A 21524-nucleotide genomic window follows, 5' to 3' on the forward strand; every position below is an offset into this window, starting at 1 on the left:
AGTTGGTCCAAACTTGTGGATGAGTATATATAGTAATTTTTATTCCAATGTAGAACAGCCTTTAACAGATCAACATATTTTAAGGTATGCTATGTAAATATTCCTTGATGGTAGTCAGCAGCAGGCCAACATCAGGGCAGATTCCATCTCCCAAACTCTTTCAGAAGCTGTGCAGACTTGATAACAGATTGAGAGGGAATTTCAAGTATATCAATTGGATAAGACATCCTTCATGTGCCATTTACTTTTAAAAGTAAATAAATGCAACTTATCTAGAATCTGACCTTTGACCTTAATACTCTGGTGCTGTGTCTTATCCAGCAACAGAAATATTTTAGGGTTTATGGAAACATTCAGCTGGCATGTTACTATGGTAACTAAACAGAGAGAGAGAGAGAGAGAGCCTAAGGCAAAAGAGCTATAATGCATACCAGTCAGAGGAAATTGCCTATTGATGTTATTTCCATGGCAACATTATCATCCAACTCTACAACCTAACTAAGGCTGAAGTTGAAACCACCTGCTATCAAAGTAAATTCCATAACCACCAACATGTATGTAATTTCAAACTTGTCAGAGAATGTTCAAACCAAATCAGACAAAATGTTGTCATGACAACGATGATCCATGTAACATACATCTTTTTAAGTTTGAGACTTTCAACAACCAAATTAAAAATTTCTGAATAAAATCAGAAATATGTCATATATAAGGCAGTGACAGTTGCACCCAGATAGTACTAACCCCAACCCCAGATATTGCTGACCCTCACCCCAGATATTACTGACCCTCACCCCAGATATTGCTGACCCCCATCCCATATATTACTATCCCTCACCCCAGATATTACTGACCCTCACCCCATATATTACTGACCCTCACCCCAGATATTACAGACCCTCACCCCAGATATTACTGACCCCCATCCCAGATATTACTAACCCTCACCCCAGATATTACTGACCCCCATCCCAGATATTACTAACCCTCACCCCAGATATTTCTAACCACCACCCTAGATATTACTGACCCCCACCCCAGATATTACTGACCCTCACCCCAGATATTACTGACCCCCATCCCAGATATTACTAACCCTCACCCCAGATATTACTGACCCCCATCCCAGATATTACTAACCCTCACCCCAGATATTTCTGACCACCACCCCAGATATTACTGACCCCCATCCCAGATATTACTGACCCTCACCCCATATATTACTGACCCCCATCCCAGATATTACTGACCCTCACCCCAGATATTACTGACCCCCATCCCAGATATTACTGACCCTCACCCCAGATATTACTGACCCCCATCCCAGATATTGCTGACCCCCATCCCAGATATTACTGCCCCTCACCCCAGATATTACTGACCCCCATCCCAGATATTACTGACCCCCACCCCAGATATTTCTGACCACCATCCCAGATATTACTGACCCCCACCCCAGATATTTCTGACCACCATCCCAGATATTACTGACCCCCACCCCAGATATTTCTGACCACCATCCCAGATATTACTGACCCCCATCCCAGATATTACTGACCCTCACCCCAGATATTACTGACCCCCATCCCAGATATTACTGACCCCCACCCCAGATATTTCTGACCACCATCCCAGATATTACTGACCCCCATCCCAGATATTACTGACCTTCACCCCAGATATTACTGACCCCCATCCCAGATATTACTGACCCTCACCCCATATATTACTGACCCCCATCCCAGATATTACTGACCCTCACCCCAGATATTACTGACCCCCATCCCAGATATTACTGACCCTCACCCCAGATATTACTGACCCCTATCCCAGATATTACTGACCCTCACCCCAGATATTACTGACCCCCATCCCAGATATTACTGACCCTCACCCCAAATATTACTGACCCCCATCCCAGATATTACTGACCCTCACCCCATATATTACTGACCCCCATCCCAGATATTACTGACCCCCATCCCAGATATTGCTGACCCCCATCCCAGATATTACTAACCCTCACCCCAGATATTACTGACCCCCATCCCAGATATTACTGACCCCCACCCCAGATATTTCTGACCACCATCCCAGATATTACTGACCCCCATCCCAGATATTACTGACCTTCACCCCAGATGTTACTGACCCCCATCCCAGATATTACTGACCCTCACCCCATATATTACTGACCCCCATCCCAGATATTACTGACCCTCACCCCAGATATTACTGACCCCCATCCCAGATATTACTGACCCTCACCCCAGATATTACTGACCCCCATCCCAGATATTACTGACCCTCACCCCAGATATTACTGACCCCCATCCCAGATATTACTGACCCTCACCCCAAATATTACTGACCCCCATCCCAGATATTACTAACCCTCACCCCAGGTATTACTGATCCTTACCCCATATATTACTGACCCCCACCCCAGATATTACTGACCCTCACCCCAGATATTACTGACCCCCATCCCAGATATTACTGACCCTCACCCCAAATATTACTGACGCCCATCCCAGATATTACTGACCCCCATCCCAGATATTACTGACCCTCACCCCAGATATTACTGACCCCCATCCCAGATATTACTGACCCTCACCCCAGATATTACTGACCCCCATCCCAGATATTACTAACCCTCACCCCAGATATTACTGACCCCCACCCCAGATATTACTGACCCTCACCCCAGATATTACTGACCCCCATCCCAGATATTACTGACCCTCACTTCAGATATTACTGACCCTCACTTCAGATATTATTGACCCTCACTTCAGTTATTACTGACCCTCACTTCAGATATTACTGACCCCCATCCCAGATATTACTGAGCACCATCCCAGATATTACTGACCCTCACCCCAAATATTACTGACCCTCACCCGAGATATTACTGACCCGCATCCCAGATATTACTGACCCTCACCCCAAATATTACTGACCCCCATCCCAGATATTACTGACCCCCATCCCAGATATTGCTGAGCACCATCCCAGATATTACTGACCCTCACCCCAGATATTACTGACCCCCATCCCAAATATTACTAACCCTCACCCCAGATATTACTGACCCCCATCCCAGATATTACTGACCCTCACCCCAGATATTACTGACCCCCATCCCAGATATTACTGACCCCCATCCCAGATATTACTGACCCTCACCCCAGATATTACTGACCCCCATCCCAGATATTACTGACCCCCACCCCAGATATTACTGACCCTCACCCCAGATATTACTGACCCTCACCCCAGATATTACTGAAGAGCAAGGTTGACAAAATCACTTAGTATCATAATTATAATAAATACAAAAGCAGAACTTGATGAAAATGGACAGCAACAGATTCACATTGTAGAGCCAAACTTAATCTTAAACCCAAATATCACCAATGTGTTTCTGTACTAGGATGTGAATATGGCATAAAATCATGTATTCATGACACCACTGTAAATGAGGGAGAATGAGGGAAATGAAATGTGGATGTCAGTTAAATCTGTACCCTTTTGGTCCATCATTTGAAACCAATTGTTGCTACCCTAGAAGTGATATACTGATGTTGGATTGGAAGAACAATTTCATAATGAATGTGATACAGATAATGGATTGCCCTATATACTCACCTGTAAGATGGGTCCAACTGTAAACAACGTAAATACTGATCTTCCAATGCACAATTCACTGGCAGGTTGGAGTCTGTGTTGTTTCTTCTGCTGATTAGTCTTTGCAAACTGCAAAGACTAGGATCTGCCCATGCATTACCTGATGGCAGGTCTGGATCTGTGCGGTCTGCATCTGACTTCTAAGCTAGTATACATGGGAATGGTAATTTTTCCTGGAATTTGCTTGTAACTTCAACCATTGCTGATTTGAAAAGAAGGTCACTGTGACTGAAAACCCAAAAGTGTTTCTGTACAAAAGCACCAATTCTACATCAGATATCTGGACCTTCTTTGTGCATGATTTTCACTTGGGTTGAGGAAGAAGCCTGTTGACTTTGAGATCAAAGACTGCGGTCACTGTAGTAGAAAAAAGACAAATGGTTTCCTCATAATAAAGTTCTACATCACAGACGTAGATCAAACTTTTTTCATGACTTGCACTTGGGATAAGGAAGAAGCAAGTTTACTTTCAGTTCAGAGGTAAAGGTCACTAATATACACCACTCCCTTGATAACTCACGCCCTGATTTCTCGCTAACCCACTTATAACGTGGTGTCAGGCATGGATCCCATTTTTTAAACCCAAAAATACCACAAAAATATATCCCTATTTGTTGAACTTGAAGAAAATTGTGATAAAATTGGTAACAGAAACTTTGATGTATTGCTCGTTTTATCGTTGAAAATGGTAGATAGGACCTGAAAATTTTAATCAGCACTATGAAATATCAAATTTTAAAATAGCTCATACAATTTTTTACATTTTCTTTCCAAACGACATTCCTAGTACACCACAATTAACGATATGTAAGGAAATTTCGATCAATGAAAATGTCACTTACGCTGAGTGGAGGCAGTACTTTAATAAAAAATACAAATTAAATAATTTTTTTATCTATTGAAATTTGTGTTATAGTTCCATCTTTTAGTTCCTTTTAAGTGTAATCGTCATAAATGCAATGTGTCCTCTTGTAATTAAACATAAAAAGCGTCAATCTACCATAACAGCTATGTCCACGAGCGTTTCTCTGAGAACCTAATTAGTGCCGACAGTGTTTTGTTAACTGACTTGCGGAAGTATTTGTTGTATTGTTGCACTGAACAAAAAAGCTGGCCCCCTTTGTATTATCACGTTAATTATGTCTTTTGAATTTAAAAAAAAGGAGGTGGAATAAAAGAAAAGTTAAAAGGCACAAAAATCAGACTAACTTAAAATCTAGCGGCCTCGGTTGAATGTCGGGTGAACTCACTTCATTTGATCAATCGAACACTATAATAAACATTATTGTGTATGTAACAGAAACTACCTTAAATTAACCGACTCTTTCATAACTGTGATCAAAGATAAAAAGGCAGCCAAGCAAAATGAATAAGATATAGAGCTTGATTTCACAGATACGGACAATTGTGGGCAAGCAAGTTTCAAAGAATTCTTGAACTGGCATTTAGAGATATCCTCAGGGATGATAAGAATTACTTCCAATGAAATCACGACATTAACATTGTACTAATTGAACAATAAAAAAATTGAGTTTCAACATAGATGTGTCACGAAATAAATGTCGCGTGTTTTTGAAAAAAAAGGAATCTTGTTTGGTGGTGTATCAACAGTTAGTCTAGTTATCAAATTATGGACTACCGATTTGGCAAGATACTATTAAAAACCACTACAGGAACCAGACTCATCAAGAAAAGAAAAGCAGTGACATAATACAGATTTTTCGCGTGCAAGTGATGGTTGTTCAAACCAGTTGGAACGATCTTTCATATGTTGGATATTTGAAAAAAAAATGTTATTTAAACAAAATAACGAACAATTTTATTAGAAAAAGCACATTATTAAAAATTATTATCGACGTGATTGTAAAATGATGATTCATTCATTAAACAGCCCAGTTCCCTAACGCCACTCCCCCCCTCTTACGATTTTCTCGATGTCAAGGCGATTTTTTCTCTCTTTTTTTGGAGATCGCTTGGTAACTCTAGGGAGAGGTGTACCAACATATGGTTTTCTCATGCAAGTATTAAAAAACATTAGTTCTACATCATTAGTTCTACATCATTAATTCTACATCATTAATTCTACATCAGTAGCTCTACATCATTAATTCTACATCATTAGTTCTACATCATTAGTTCTACATCATTAGTTCTACATCATTAATTCTACATCATTAGTTCTACATCATTAATTCTACATCATTAGTTCTACATCATTAATTCTACATCATTAATTCTACATCATTAGTTCTACATCATTAATTCTACATCATTAGTTCTACATCATTAATTCTACAACATTAGTTCTACATCATTAGTTCTGCATCATTAATTCTACATCATTAGTTCTACATCATTAGTTCTACATCATTAATTCTACATCATTAATTCTACATCAGTAGTTCTACATCATTAATTCTACATCATTAGTTCTACATCATTAGTTCTACATCATTAATTCTACATTAGTTATACATCATTAATTCTACATCATTAGTTCTACATCATTAATTCTACATCATTAATTCTACATCATTAGTTCTACATCATTAATTCTACATCATTAGTTCTACATCATTAATTCTACAACATTAGTTCTACATCATTAGTTCTGCATCATTAATTCTACATCATTAGTTCTACATCATTAGTTCTACGTCATTAATTCTACATCATTAATTCTACATCAGTAGTTCTACGTCATTAATTCTACATCATTAGTTCTACATCATTAGTTCTACATCATTAATTCTACATCATTAGTTCTACATCATTAATTCTACATCATTAGTTCTACATCATTAATTCTACATCATTAATTCTACATCATTAATTCTACATCATTAGTTCTACAGCATTAGTTCTACATCATTAGTTCTACATCATTAATTCTACATCATTAGTTCTGCATCATTAATTCTACATCATTAATTCTACATCATTAGTTCTACATCATTAATTCTACATCATTAGTTCTACATCATTAATTCTACAAACTTTGTGGATGAGTTACATTTGGAATAATAAGAAGCATATTCATTTAGAGGTCAAAGGTCAAGGCCACTGTGACTGAAAGAAAAATTTGATTTCGACATTAAAATTTCAACTATCTCTGCATATTGAAAAATTAAACACAGGTTGGGTATATAATGTGCCACAGGGTGGATATATTAAAGAGCTATGGGGTGGCTATATAATGTGCCAGGGGATGGTTATATAATGTGTCACAGGGTGGATATATTAATGTGCCACAGGGTGGGTATATAATGTGCCATTCTTGTTTTTCTTAGTGTGTGTGAGTGTGTGATTTAGATTTTTATTGTAGCTTTAATAATTTTCCAGTCATATCACTATGCTGTCTGCAGCGTAGCAGTTTAAAGTGATGTCTACCACTGGGGCATCATGCCGCAGACATGTAACATGATGTCCCACTCAGTCACATTATCCTGATACGAGGCCAACCAATCCTAACACTAACTTCTTAGTGCTGAGTGCCTAGCAAGGCAGCTGTTAGTACCAGTTTTAGAAGTCTTTTATATAACTCAGCCAGGGTTCAAACCCACAACCTCCTGCATCCGGGGCGGAAGCTCTAACCACTAGTCCACTGGAGTGGTTGTTTTCCTTAGTAAAAGAGAGGTCTGTTAGAATAGGTAGTTACAGTAAAACCTGTCTTGAAAGACCACCCCTTTTGCCCCCCCCCCCAAAAAAAATATGGTCTCCCAAGACAAGTGGTCTCATTACATGTCATAACACTACCCACAATCAATCTGTACTTAGAAAACTTGGTTTCTCAAGACAGATGGTCTCATAGCAAAAGTCTTTAAAGACCCTTTTACTTTATTTGCACATGTTTTACTTTGGATAGGAAGTAAAAGAAGGACTATAGTGTTTCCAGTTAGATAGAAACATTTTCCATCCTGAAAAATGTAAAAACAAGATCTGATTATCTTAAACAGGTGTTCTTCTAATTCAAGCTTGAACTAAAAGCAGTCTTTGATCCCTGTGTATGATCTCCCAACTGCTTAGCAGTGCTTGTGATTAGTTTACATAAGTATGCAATTTTAATAGCAGTTCAAGAGGCAGTCAACTGAAGTTCAAGAATTTCCTCCATTCACATGGCTGCAGTTAAGTAGTTTAGCAAGGTGTACTAGTTTTCTCATTATTGTGCCTGGACAAAGACGGATAGACAGTTCAGGTAAAGTTTTGGTGACAGAAGGTAAATATAACATTTTTTCTTATCTTCTATATTTGGGAAGTTTTTTTACAAGCAAAGATGCTTGTTCTCCCCATCAGCTTAACTGTTTTTGGGATTAAATTAACAATCATTCTTGGGGCCCTGAGTGGACTAAAGTGCTCACCTTTACAGATCACAGCCATCTCACCTCTGTCTGTATGGGTTCAAGTCCTGGATTCGGCCAATGTGGGTATGTGAGAAAGCTTCCAGTGGCTTCTCATGGGTCATTGGTTCTTTCCAGGGTTCTTCTTCCACCATTTATACTGGCCGCCATGTATAGTCTCACTATCTTGTGCTGAAAAATGGCATTAAAACCTTCAACAGCAACAACAACAACAGTTACAAAAACAACAATCATTCCTTAAGAAGTGTGGGTAAATGTTAGCGAGATTCAAAATTTGCATTAGGATTGATTATCTTCAGGTTAGTAAAATTAATATTGTAATTTTTTAGGAGAAAATTCTTTTTTTAATTTTTTTTAGTTTTATTTAAGCGTCATTTTTCTCTGTGTGATAGTATATTTTTCACTGCATGGCAGCCAGTATAACTGGTGGAGGATGAACCAGGGAAAAACCCAGTAAAAATCCATGTAAGGTGTTATAATCAGTGATTCCCATGGACAGTGGTTTAATGAGTGCATTTTACTGTTACTGCATTGTAAGGTTGTCTCCTGTAAGCTACAAAGCCAAAACGTCTTAAATCTGGACACAAACTCTGGTTCTGAAACTGGTTTTTTTTGGATTTGACAAATTATGTATTTTCCTTGCAGTTTATAATCGAATTAGAAAGTTGACATTATTTTATATCATTATGCATCTTTTCCACTTTTGGTAATACCACCCGCTTTGGTGTATCATGAATTATGTTAATGTTACAAAGCTCAAAAGTGGGTTACTGCATCATGAGGTGTAAAAATGGCATGCAGGATTAATGACTTGATGGACGTGGCATGCATAATTAATGACTTGATGGACGTGGCATGCAGGATTAATGACTTGATGGACGTGGCATGCAGGATTAATGACTTGATGGACATGGCATGCAGGATAAATGACTTGATGGACGTGGCATGCAGGATTAATGACTTGATGGACATGGCATGCAGGATTAATGACTTGATGGACGTGGCATGCAGGATTAATGACTTGATGGACATGGCATGCAGGATTAATGACTTGATGGACGTGGCATGCAGGATTAATGACTTGATGGACATGGCATGCAGGATTAATGACTTGATGGACGTGGCATGCAGGATTAATGACTTGATGGACATGGCATGCAGGATTAATGACTTGATGGATGTGGCATGCAGGATTAATGACTTGATGGACATGGCATGCAGGATTAATGACTTGATGGTTCTGTCTGTTTCTGTGATTACAGGGTTACTGTTTGTATCAGTACCATGGAGATGTATGAATATTGTCAAGGTGTTTGGGGTTGTTGTTTATTGATATTGTCAAGGTGTTCGGGGTTGTTGTATACCTTGATTTCTACACAGACCATTATATGGAAATAAACAGAACTGTACAGCAGTGTACTATTAATTATTTTCAATAATTGCTTCATTAAATTGAGGAGAGAAGTTGGCAATGATTTGATTTTGAACATTGCCTGAGAATTAATCCAAATGATGTCTTTTGGAATGATATACATAAAAGCATTAAGCATTGTGAATTGGGCATGAGTACGAGATATACATAAGCTTTGTTGGTAAAGAAAATGGCTTTTTGTAAGGAGCTGAAAGGAATTGTGTTATTTACCTGGAGGAAAGGATGGTAATTAATGTTTTTAATGAGTGTTCTTGAAGTGAAAAAAGGCATTAGAGTTCATTTGTCATTGAATAATGTTATCGGTACTTTACTCAGTAAGCAATAGTTAGTTTGTAAACAAAAAAAACACAAAAAGAACAACCTTGTTCATGTGTTGTATTTTTGTAATGGAAGGTATTGAAAGCCACCATTATTAGTCTAAATATTCAGATCCTCTTAGTTTCCAAACACCATATTATCCATATTGATAATAAGTTTCAAACATGCAGTTCTTAAACTTTCCAGACCTAATCCTAACCCTAACCCTTATATTTTTCTAATTTTATTACTAAGTAACCCTAAACCTTTACTGGCCTCAATTGAGAGGGCAGGCAAACCAAATGTAAAGGTATTTATTTGTCTGATGGATGTTTTCGCCACTGTTGCCTTATCTAAACAATTTCTATCCATGAACTAGCATGCAAAGAGGGTCAGAACAATCTGACCTTGAGAAGACCTTCAGTGCATGCCACATGAGAATCAAACTTTACTTCCTCTCCTTTTGTCATGCATCCAATTTTCCAGACTCAGAGTGTCATGAGGCAATGTAATCTTGATCTTCATGGAAAATATACCCATATAATTCAGTGGAAAATATACCCATAGAATTCAGTGGAAAATATACCCATTTACCCATAGAATTCAGTGGAAAATATACCCATAGAATTCAATGGAAGCTATACCCATAGAATTCAGTGGAAAATATACCCATTTACCCATAGAATTCAATGGAAGCTATACCCATAAAATTCAATGGAAAGTATATCCATAGAATTCAGTGGAAAATAAGCCATATAATTCAATGCAAAATACACCCATAGAATTCAGTGGAAACTATACCCATAGAATTCAGTGGAAGCTATACCCATAGAATTCAGTGGAAAATATACCCATTTACCCATAGAATTCAATGGAAAATATATCCATAGAATTCAAAGGAAAAGATACCCATATAATTCAGTGCAAAATACAACCATAGAATTCAGTGGAAAATACACACTTAGAATTCAAAGGAAAAGATACCCATATAATTCAGTGTGAGTAATACTGCTGTAATTTCTTTATTTCTTGGGAGAAAACATATGGAATATGTGATCTGTCTGTCTGTCTGTCTGTCTGTGTTTGATTTTGTGTGTCATTGAGTGAGTCCAATATAATTTGTGTAAATTCAGTGACTTGTATATAATTTTGTAAAATACTTTTGTACAGGTCATATTCAGCTGCAAGTAACATACACCCTGATCTGCCATCACATAATGTGACATAACATACACCCTGATCTGCCATTACATAATGTGACATTTTATACACCCTGATCTGCCATCACATAATGTGACATAACATACACCCTGATCTGCCATCACATAATGTGACATAACATACACCCTGATCTGCCATCACATAATGTGACATAACATACACCCTGATCTGCCATCACATAATGTGACATAACATACACCCTGATCTGCAATCACATAATGTGACATAACATACACCCTGATCTGCCATCACATAATGTGACATAACATACACCCTGATCTGCCATCACATAATGTGACATAACATACACCCTGATCTGCCATCACATAATGTGACATAACATACACCCTGATCTGCCATCACATAATGTGACATAACATACACCCTGATCTGCAATCACATAATGTGACATAACATACACCCTGATCTGCCATCACATAATGTGACATAACATACACCCTGTTGTTATCATTAAATAACAAAATTATAAATAAATAAACAGAAAATATATAGATCAGCAGTAGATAAGAAATACAATGTCATATTAATTTGGAAAAGAAAAGAAATTATAATGTCTTCAGAGAAGTATGAATTAAGGAATTATTTTGACAAATATACTTAGATTTCTAAAATCAACCCCAAAAAATGCCCAATACATGCTGACTTAAGAAAGTTTGCTAATTAGAATTCAGATTAAACATTAGCATTATCAGATAAGCAAGAAATCCAAAATTCAGTAATTATCACCATGAGATTATGCTAGCTATTCCATTGAATTGATAATTTAAGAAAACATATCCATTAAATAGACAAAAATGTGTCAAAACCAATGACAAGAGTTTTATTCGACTGTCAAGTTTCCTGGTGTTGCCACCAGTTGGATGCAGGGGAAAGTAGCTTACTTTCATTGACACTCAGACACCAACACTAAGACTCGAAGCGATGTGAATAAGAAAATTAGTGTAAACTTGATTTTATATCACTACAGTATTGTACCTATTAATAAACATATGTGAACAGAAAGGCCAATAGGCCAAAGTGCCAGTATTATTCAGTGGATTTTTTAAAAAACTGCTGTCAGTATAATTGGCTAGAATTTTACCATGTCCATTTCATTTTTGAAGTGGATCAAATTACAAAATTTTGATTTATTTTTTAAATACACTGATTGCATTCCTCCAAAAACGTTTAGAGTATTTACAGCAGATGTACAGATCATATTAGGAAACTCTGCACATTATCCATTGTAAACATTCCTGTAGTTCAGTGAAAAGTATAATAGAAAATGACAAGCTATTGTAAGGTCTCCAAGCTAAAATGCATTTTGTATTTATAGTAGTATTGTGAGTCAAAGGACTTTTGGGGTCAATATTTCTGATAAACACGTAGGGGGTCTTTTGAAATTGGATCTCTCTTGCATATCACATGTATCGAGAAAATTCTATTTCTTACCACATACATGTATTTACATTATTTTTCTTGACAGGTACGATACGTGTCAACATGAAAGTGAATATTCTCTTAGTTACCAAAGGGAAATCACTTTAAAGGAGGACTATATTGATTGTAAATAGGACAGAATTTTGTATGATCTAGAAATGTTCTCTTTTAAAAAAAAGTGCAACTTTGATGGTGAAAAAAATGTAAAGACATAATACTACATAAACAGTGGCTATTAAGAGAGAAGAATTGAAAATTTGTTGAAATTATTTTTGAAGAGTTTGATTTTGTGCACAGTTTTTCTGATGTGTGCCCTTTAATATTCACCTATTTTGTGCCTGTATTCAGCTTGAGGTAAATTGCACAACGACAAGGGAAGCACATTATTAGAAACATTTTGTGATAAAAACATTTTAGTTGACTTTCAGTACAAGAGAAATTTTTTGTTTGCATTGGTAAAAAATATGGACTCATCATTTTAAAATCTCAAGTCAAGCTCCTTATTGACTGTAATTACTGTACAAAGCGACTCATTTGAGGATTTCTTGTAATTCGCAGTATTAAAAGGAAAAAAAGGAAAGAAAATAAAAATGACGATGGAATGGAATGGAATTGGCAATTATCTACCACCAATTCATATGCCATGGAATGCACAGGCTAAAGTTGGCTCACTCGAGAATTACCATCATGTTCCAGGAGGTGGAAATGTAACAATTACAAACCAAGTTCATAAATGGAATGCTAAGGCTAGGGTAGGTTCAATGAATCGTGAACACATGAAACTTTTACGACCATTAAGTGAAACCAGTGCGGACATACACAGGATTCGGCTTCCTAAATTTGTTCAGGAGCGGACACGACAAGGAGGCTTTGAGGAATGCGAGTATACTCCAAAAGGAGCTATCCTAATTGCCAAGCCAAAGAAAATAAATGCCGCCCCAAAAGTGGGATCTCTGGAAAATGCTTCACATGAGCCTGGTGGAGGAAATGTCAAGATTTTTGACGAAAAGCCACTTTTCAATGCTGAAGCTAAAGTTGGATCATTAGAAAATGCAAGACATGTTCCTGGTGGTGGCAGGGTACATATTATTAATGAAAAGCTCCAGCTTGATCCCAGGGCTAAAATTGGTTCCTTAGACAATGTGACATATGTACCTGGCGGAGGTGATGTTGAAATCCAAAATCGAAAGCTCCAGTGGAATGCAAATCCAAAAGTTGGATCGCTTGCAAATATTAATCATACACCTCGAGGTGGAGCCATTCAAATTGTTGATGAAAAACCACACTGGCAAGCAGAACCTAAGATCGGATCCCTTGAAAATGCCAGACATGTCCCAGGAGGTGGAAATGTTACAATTCACAATGAAAGACCGCGATGGATGCAAGGGCCGAAAATAGGATCCCTTGAAAATGTTGGACATGTTCCAGGAGGTGGCAGCAAGAAGATTTCTTCGTCACGACTCACCTGGAATGCATCACCGAGAATTGGTTCATTAGATAATGTAAATCATACACCAGGTGGAGGAGACATTGCCATACCTAACAATCCTCCTAGATGGCAAGCACAGCCAAAGGTGGGATCAAAGGAGAAAATAAATCATAAACCTGGTGGAGGAAATGTTACCATATTTAATGAAAAACCACAATTCAATGCCTCTCCTAGAGTGCACTCCTTGGATAATGCTGCGCATGTGCCTGGTGGAGGAAACGTGAAGATTGTCAATGAACATCCACAATGGAATGCAGCACCTGTTGTTGGTTCTCTAGAAAATTTTCGCCATACACCAAGAAGGCCAACACGGAAACAAATTCAGTTTGGACCTTATGAACAAACATTCACGGGTGATAGTAGCAATGAATTGTTTTTGCGTCTGTATTCAAGAAACTCCATGTTGTCAAGAAATTCCAGGAGAACTGCATGATACATATGTCTTGTACAGCTTGAAATGAGTATGTAAGTAGAATTTTTATTATGTCATCGTTATCATCACATTTTAACTCATTTTCCTCTGGGTGACTTGTTTTATTTCTGCCTGAAATGGGGGTATAAAACACATTTTTGGGTGATTTGTTTTATTTTTGCCTGAAATGGGGGTATAAAACACATTTTGGGTGATTGTTTATTTTTGCCTGAAATGGGGGTATAAAACACATTTTTGGGTGATTTGTTTATTTTTGCCTGAAATGGGGGTATAAAACACATTTTTGGGTGATTTGTTTATTTTTGCCGGAAACAGGGGTATAAAACACATTTTTGGGTGATTGTTTAGTTTTGCCTGAAATGGGGGTATAAAACACATTTTTGGGTGATTTGTTTATTTTTGCCTGAAATGGGGGTATAAAACACATTTTTGGGTGATTTGTTTATTTTTGCCGGAAACAGGGGTATAAAACACATTTTTGGGTGATTGTTTAGTTTTGCCTGAAATGGGGGTATAAAACACATTTTTGGGTGATTTGTTTATTTTTGCCTGAAATGGGGGTATAAAACACATTTTTGGGTGATTTGTTTATTTTTGCCTGAAATGGGGGTATAAAACACATTTTTGGGTGATTTGTTTATTTTTGCCTGAAATGGGGGTATAAAACATTTTTGGGTTACATCTGACTCATATCCAAATACATTTGCCAATGAGAGATTTTTATTTTGCTGGATGCTCAGGGTTAGGGTTAGGGTTATCATAGACATTGTTTTTGATTGGATATTTTGTCTGCGTGTGTGTAGACGGGTGTAAATTGGACTTAATTTATTTTTATTGGACCCACACTTTTCATGTCCTGGCCTCGTTCTACTCAAAATCTCAAACTTATCCTGCTTGTTTGCAAAGATTCATTTGTCTGTGTGTCTCAGACCAGTCTGCTTCAAATGTAAGGGCAAAACGTATGAAATCTACATGTGGCATGTGGGGATAACAAGCTATTGAATGGTACATGTGGCACATAGGGATAACAAGCTAATGAATGGTACATGTGGCACATGGGAATAACAAGCTAATGAATGGTACATGTGGCATGTGGGGATAACAAGCTAATGAATGGTACATGTGGCACATGGGAATAACAAGCTAATGAATGGTACATGTGGCATGTGGGGATAACAAGCTATTGAATGGTACATGTGGCACATGGGGATAACAAGCTAATGAATGGTACATGTGGCACATGGGGATAACAAGCTAAAGAATAGCACATGTGGAATGTGGGGATAACAAGCTAATGAATGGTACATGTGGCATGTGGGGATAACAAGCTAATGAATGGCACATGGAGATAACAAGCTAATGATACATGTAGCACATTGGGATAATGAGCTAACATAAATGCAACATGTGGGAATAAGTTAATGAATGAATAATCTGGCATTTGGGATAATGAGTTAATCATTGATAAATCTGGCACATGGGGATGAATCTAACCCTGAAGAAAATTACACTTATTATGAAGAATCTGAAACTTTATGATACATGTACCATCATTCAGCATGTAATATCTGTGTATCCTGTTTCATGATATGCAGCATGTACCTTTTCATGGTAGGCAAATAATACAGTATGTAATATATGTATACCCTGTTTCATGGTATGCAGCATGTAATATCTGTGTACCCTGTTTCATGGTATGCAGCATGTAACTTCTGTGTACCTTTTCATGGTAGGCAAATAATACAGTATCTAATATATGTATACCCTGTTTCATGGTATGCAGCATGTAATATCTGTGTACCCTGTTTCATGGTATGCAGCATGTAACTTATGTGTACCATGTTTCATGGTATGCAAATAATGCAGTATGTAATATCTGTGTACCCTGTTTCGTGATATGCATCATGTAACTTCTGTGTACCCTATTTCATGGTATGCAGCATGTAACTTCTGTGTACCCTGTTTCATGGTAGGCAAATAATACAGTATGTAATATTTGTGTACCCTGTTTCATGATATGCATCATGTAACTTCTGTGTACCCTATTTCATGGTATGCAGCATGTAACTTCTGTGTACCCTGTTTCATGGTAGGCAAATAATACAGTATGTAATATATGTATACCCTGTTTCATGGTATGCAGCATGTAACTTTTGTGTACCCTATTTCATGGTATGCAGCATGTAATATCTGTGTACCCTGTTTCATGGTATGCAGCATGTAACTTCTGTGTACCCTGTTTCATGGTATGCAGCATGTAACTTATGTGTACCATGTTTCATGGTATGCAAATAATGCAATATGTAATATCTATGTACCCTGTTTCATGATATGCATCATGTAACTTCTGTGTACCCTGTTTCATGGTAGGCAAATAATACAGTATGTAATATCTGTGTACCCTATTTCATGATATGCATCATGTAACTTCTGTGTACCCTATTTCATGGTATGCAGCATGTAACTTCTGTGTACCCTGTTTCATGGTAGGTAAATAATACAGTATGTAATATCTGTGTACCCTATTTCATGATATGCATCATGTAACTTCTGTGTACCCTATTTCATGGTATGCAGCATGTAACTTCTGTGTACCCTGTTTCATGGTAGGCAAATAATACAGTATGTAATATATGTATACCCTGTTTAATGGTATGCAGCATGTAACTTCTGTGTACCATGTTTCATGGTAGGCAAATAATACAGTATGTAATATATGTGTACCCTATTTCATGGTATGCAGCATGTAACTTCTGTGTACCATGTTTCATGGTAGGCAAATAATACAGTATGTAATATATGTATACCCTGTTTAATGGTATGCAGCATGTAACTTCTGTGTACCCTGTTTCATGGTATGCAGCATGTTATATCTGTGTACCCTGTTTAATGGTATGCAGCATGTAACTTCTGTGTACCCTGTTTCATGGTATGCAGCATGTTATATCTGTGTACCCTGTTTCATGGTATGCAGCATGTAACTTATGTGTACCATGTTTCATGGTATGTATCATGTTATATCTGCATACCTTTTTTCATGGTATGCAATCATTCAGCATGTAAACATTTGGTATACAAGTGAGAAACTTCTCTTTAAAGGAACCTAGCCATGTATGAAGTAGTTGCTAGACATACAAAGATATATAAATAAAATATTACTTACAGGGTAAGTTTTGATCTTTTAATGGTGGTTTTTGTGAATTTCTGTCTTATATTATAATATTGACAGTTTAGAAAGGGTTAGCAAAGGAATCAAGTGACCAAGTGAACATTTAAGTGTAGTGGCCTATTGCAACCTCTCGTTCAGGTCATTAACTTTGAAAAGTACTGTGAGAGTTTCTGTTGTGATTTGATATTCTTTAGATATAGATGTTTGATTGTCACTACTTGGACACATCTAGTAACCATTTTGCAAGGTTCTTGAAGACGCTCTTAGTTTTCATGACAGAATTTTCAGGCAAGTTTATTCAGGCATTTCTCAGAGACTTCGATAACGTTTTAGTACTGAACATTCTTTACAACTTTTGATTGACTATAGCAGGATGAACTGAGTGTATCCTAATCCTTGGATGGTTGGATGGTGTTTGCTTCATCGTTTGCATCAATTATAATAAGTCAATGAGTAGTTTTGTGACCATTCTTTTTTCTTCCAAACTTCATTCTTCTTTTAAATTTGAACAATTCCTTCTCTAAGGACACTTGGAAAACAAGAGAATGAAGTTGTAATTTTATGAATGAAAAACCTAATAATTACAATAGATCTTCTCAGGGACATGTTCTCAGAAATGGACATGTTGAATGTTTTTGCCAGTTTTCTTTTTTGAGCAAGGCATAAAATGCTTTATTCTTTGGATATAGCTCTTTCAAAAGACTGCCACAGCTTTTACTTACAAACACAGGTTTCCAAGTAAATTACAAACACATGCTTCTAAGTAAATTACAAATACAGGTTTCTAAGTAAATTAAAAACACAGGTTTCTAAGTAAATTAAAAACACAGACTTTTAAATAAATTACAAACACAGGTTTCATAGTAAATTAAAAACACAGGCTTCTATGTAAATTACAAACACAGGCTTCTAAGTAAATTACAAACACAGGCTTTTAAGTAAATTGCAAACACAGACTTTTAAGTGAATTACAAACACGGGCTTCTAAGTAAATTACAAACACAGGCTTTTAAGTAAATTACAAACACAGGCTTCTAAGTAAATTACAAACACAGGCTTCTAAGTAAATTACAAACACAGACTTTTAAGTGAATTACAAACACGGGCTTCTAAGTAAATTACAAACACAAGCTTTTAAGTAAATTACAGACACAGGCTTCTAAGGAAATTAAAAACAGGCTTCTAAGTAAATTACAAGCACAGGCTTCTAAGTAAATTAAAAACACAGGCTTCTAAGTAAATTACAAACACAGGCTTTTAAGTAATATTTGCTCTTCCAGATATAACTGTCATCAAGTTTGAATAATATTGTAAATATTTTTAGGTGAAAATATTTGAAATGCTTCAAAACGTCTTCAAATGTATTCTGCTTTACAAGGAAAAACTGAAATCTAAACTGGAAGAAGGAATTTTCATAAAATGCATATTGCATAAAATCCTGTGGTCTAGAAATGAATAAGATGACAAAGCTACAGTGAATTCATTTTTTTTTTTCAAGAGAGCTTAAAGAACCTGCTTTCCTAATAGCCTCTTATGTAAAATCAGTTAAATTTGGAATTATGCCTCATCCAAAATTCTGTATTTACCGATAAACAGTTTATGAATTTTATATATAAAAAAACTGACAGGATGATGGAAAGGAGCAAATTTAACCACCTACCCCATATTGAGTTGGGATGAAATACAGAAGCCAAAGTAGGGTCTCTTAAAAATTATCACTGCCAACCATCAGGTGGCCATGTTGTTGTTCCACGTCAGAATTTACATTGGGAAGGAAAACCAAAGGTTGATACCAATTTGAAAATTGTAAGACCACTTAGCCAGAAAACTGGTCATGCTGATATTCATCGAATATGGCTACCAAAATTTATTCAGAAGCAAACTCAGATTGGAAGGTTTGAGGAATATGAACTGACACCTAAAGGAGCAATAGTTACTGTGAAAAATAAAAAGGTGAAAGCTGTGCCAAAAGTCAGGTCACTTGCCAATTTGGACTATGAGCCTCAAGGTGGTGGTATTAAGATTCATGATGAAAAACTGCATTTTGATGCAATAGCCAAGGTTGGTTCATTGGACAATACTCAAAAGAAACCTGAAAGGAAATTGATACGGTTTGGAGCTTATGACAGTACTATCATCGATGAATCTGGTCATGTGACACTTGATGGTGATGCTGAGTCAGGTGGAAGAAGTACATGGTAACTTCACTTTTCATGAGTGTTGTTATCTCATTCTTCAAACTTCATCAAACTTTATACACAAACCTCATATGTGGCTGTAAAAGCAGTGGCAGGTTCCCTTTACTTTTTGCATACATGTAATATTGTTCCTTTTTATATACATGTGTTACTGTTACCTTATCAAACTTTATGCAAGAAGTACCATGCACTTACCTGTCGACCATAGAGATGAAATGTTTTTAAGTGTTTTATGAGCCACTGTTTTTTTTAAGGCAGATTACATTCAAGTGCAAACAGGCTCATTTGTAGTATGGAAGTACAAGAATAAAATCAACATTGTTTGACAGCACATCCAAATGCTTGCAGTCTGTTTTTGAATTATAAACTGTTTGTTTCTGAATTAGTCATCTGTTTTTTTTTTAATTATAGTCATCTGTTTTTGATTTAGTCATCTTTTTTATGAATTATAGTAGTTGATATATGAGTTAGTCTGTTTCTAAATTACAGTCATCTGTTTGTGACTTAAAACGGAAACAAAACCCAGTCTATCGAAGACATACTCTAACTGTTGCCTTTGATGTTAACCTGTAATTAAAAAGGACAAGATTGAGTTCTAATGTTCTAAATCTGAAGGAAGTTGAATTCAGAGTGTTTTTTTAAGTATTATTTTCTGCTAATTTAATTCACAAACAGACTAGGCCAAAAGAAAATAAATTTGGCTTCAGTATCCCAACCTACCATATTTTAATTTAAAATTCCCAGCCACCTACCATATTTTAATTAATGGCCCAACCCTATAACCTTTTCTTAAGTCCATAAAAACAGTACTAGTGCCCAATTTTCCACCTCAATACTGGCACATTTTTATTGGAACCTGTGACATGAATTCACATGAGCTAGACTTTTAGAAGTTTTCAGAAACAATTTTACCAACTATTTTACACTTTTGTTCTTGCACCAGTTCCAGAACTATGCATATTTTGTTCGCCCATTAATATTTGTTAAGGGAAAATGTAGAATATAGCCCTTAATGGTATACGAGCAGTGACCCTATTTGTTCCAGCTAAAAATACTTTTATCGCACTCACCCACCCTGATCTTGCTTTGTCTCATGATTTCTGCCAAAGTGTATAATCATATCCATAGGCAGTGTTACCATATGTACTTACTTACAACAGCATAGACCCAGGTCTGCCTTCACATAATGCCCCAGTTTGGATTATTCAGTGCAACAATATAAGTCTAGTTTTCTTTGACTGATAGTGTTCTGCTAATTACAACAATTAGAAGACAACAAGCAATCAGAGGTCGGAACATTGCATTTACTAAAAATTAACCTTTAGTGGAGGAAAAATAAAAATCAACCTTTAGTGGAGGAAAAAAGTTTATTTAATCTGTTGTAAATCTTGGATTTCTTGTGTACATGGCAAATCATCGATTAAGCCAGATTGACTATTGTGAATGTTCATGACACTTCATTTTTCCCATATTGAATGATGGATATGATGACATCACACTTAAGAACATAACATGGCTGAAACTCACTTGTGGGGGACACCCAGTCATCATGTTCTGGTTTTAAGAACGTATTTCATGGTGTTTGGGATTTATTCATTAAAACACAAAAGCTTGTAGCATATCACTGATTCTTTTGTCCATTACAATTAACCATTGACAGATTCCAAGATATTAATGTAACACCAGCTTGTAACGGTCCAAACAATCGTCTTCGCAGTAGAATAGTTTGCTCTGTAACCATTGTGTAGTACATGTTATATATTGAATGTCATACAGAGGGTTAAACAAGAAAAC

General features: G+C 36.6%; 1 protein-coding gene across 3 annotated transcripts in view; it reads left to right on the forward strand.

The window, feature by feature from the left end:
• Window positions 1-21524, forward strand: part of LOC149791150 (uncharacterized) — a 69999-nt gene that overhangs the window by 32091 nt on the left and 16384 nt on the right. Inside the window, exons 1-2 of one of the 3 annotated variants that reach the window (XM_089969599.1) lie at window positions 7659-7909; window positions 13000-14395. In XM_089969599.1, coding sequence (XP_089825725.1) covers window positions 13032-14363 — 1332 coding nt within the window. In that variant the 5' untranslated portion in view covers window positions 7659-7909; window positions 13000-13031 and the 3' untranslated portion in view covers window positions 14364-14395. Of the gene's footprint in view, window positions 1-7658; window positions 7910-12487; window positions 14396-21524 lie in introns of those variants that run through there. The other 2 variants (XM_089969598.1, XM_089969597.1) reach the window with 2 other exon arrangements.

Source organism: Sinohyriopsis cumingii, chromosome 9 (genome assembly GCF_028554795.1).
Source record: "Sinohyriopsis cumingii isolate HCF-2022 chromosome 9, ASM2855479v2, whole genome shotgun sequence".
NCBI lineage: Eukaryota > Metazoa > Mollusca > Bivalvia > Unionida > Unionidae > Sinohyriopsis > Sinohyriopsis cumingii.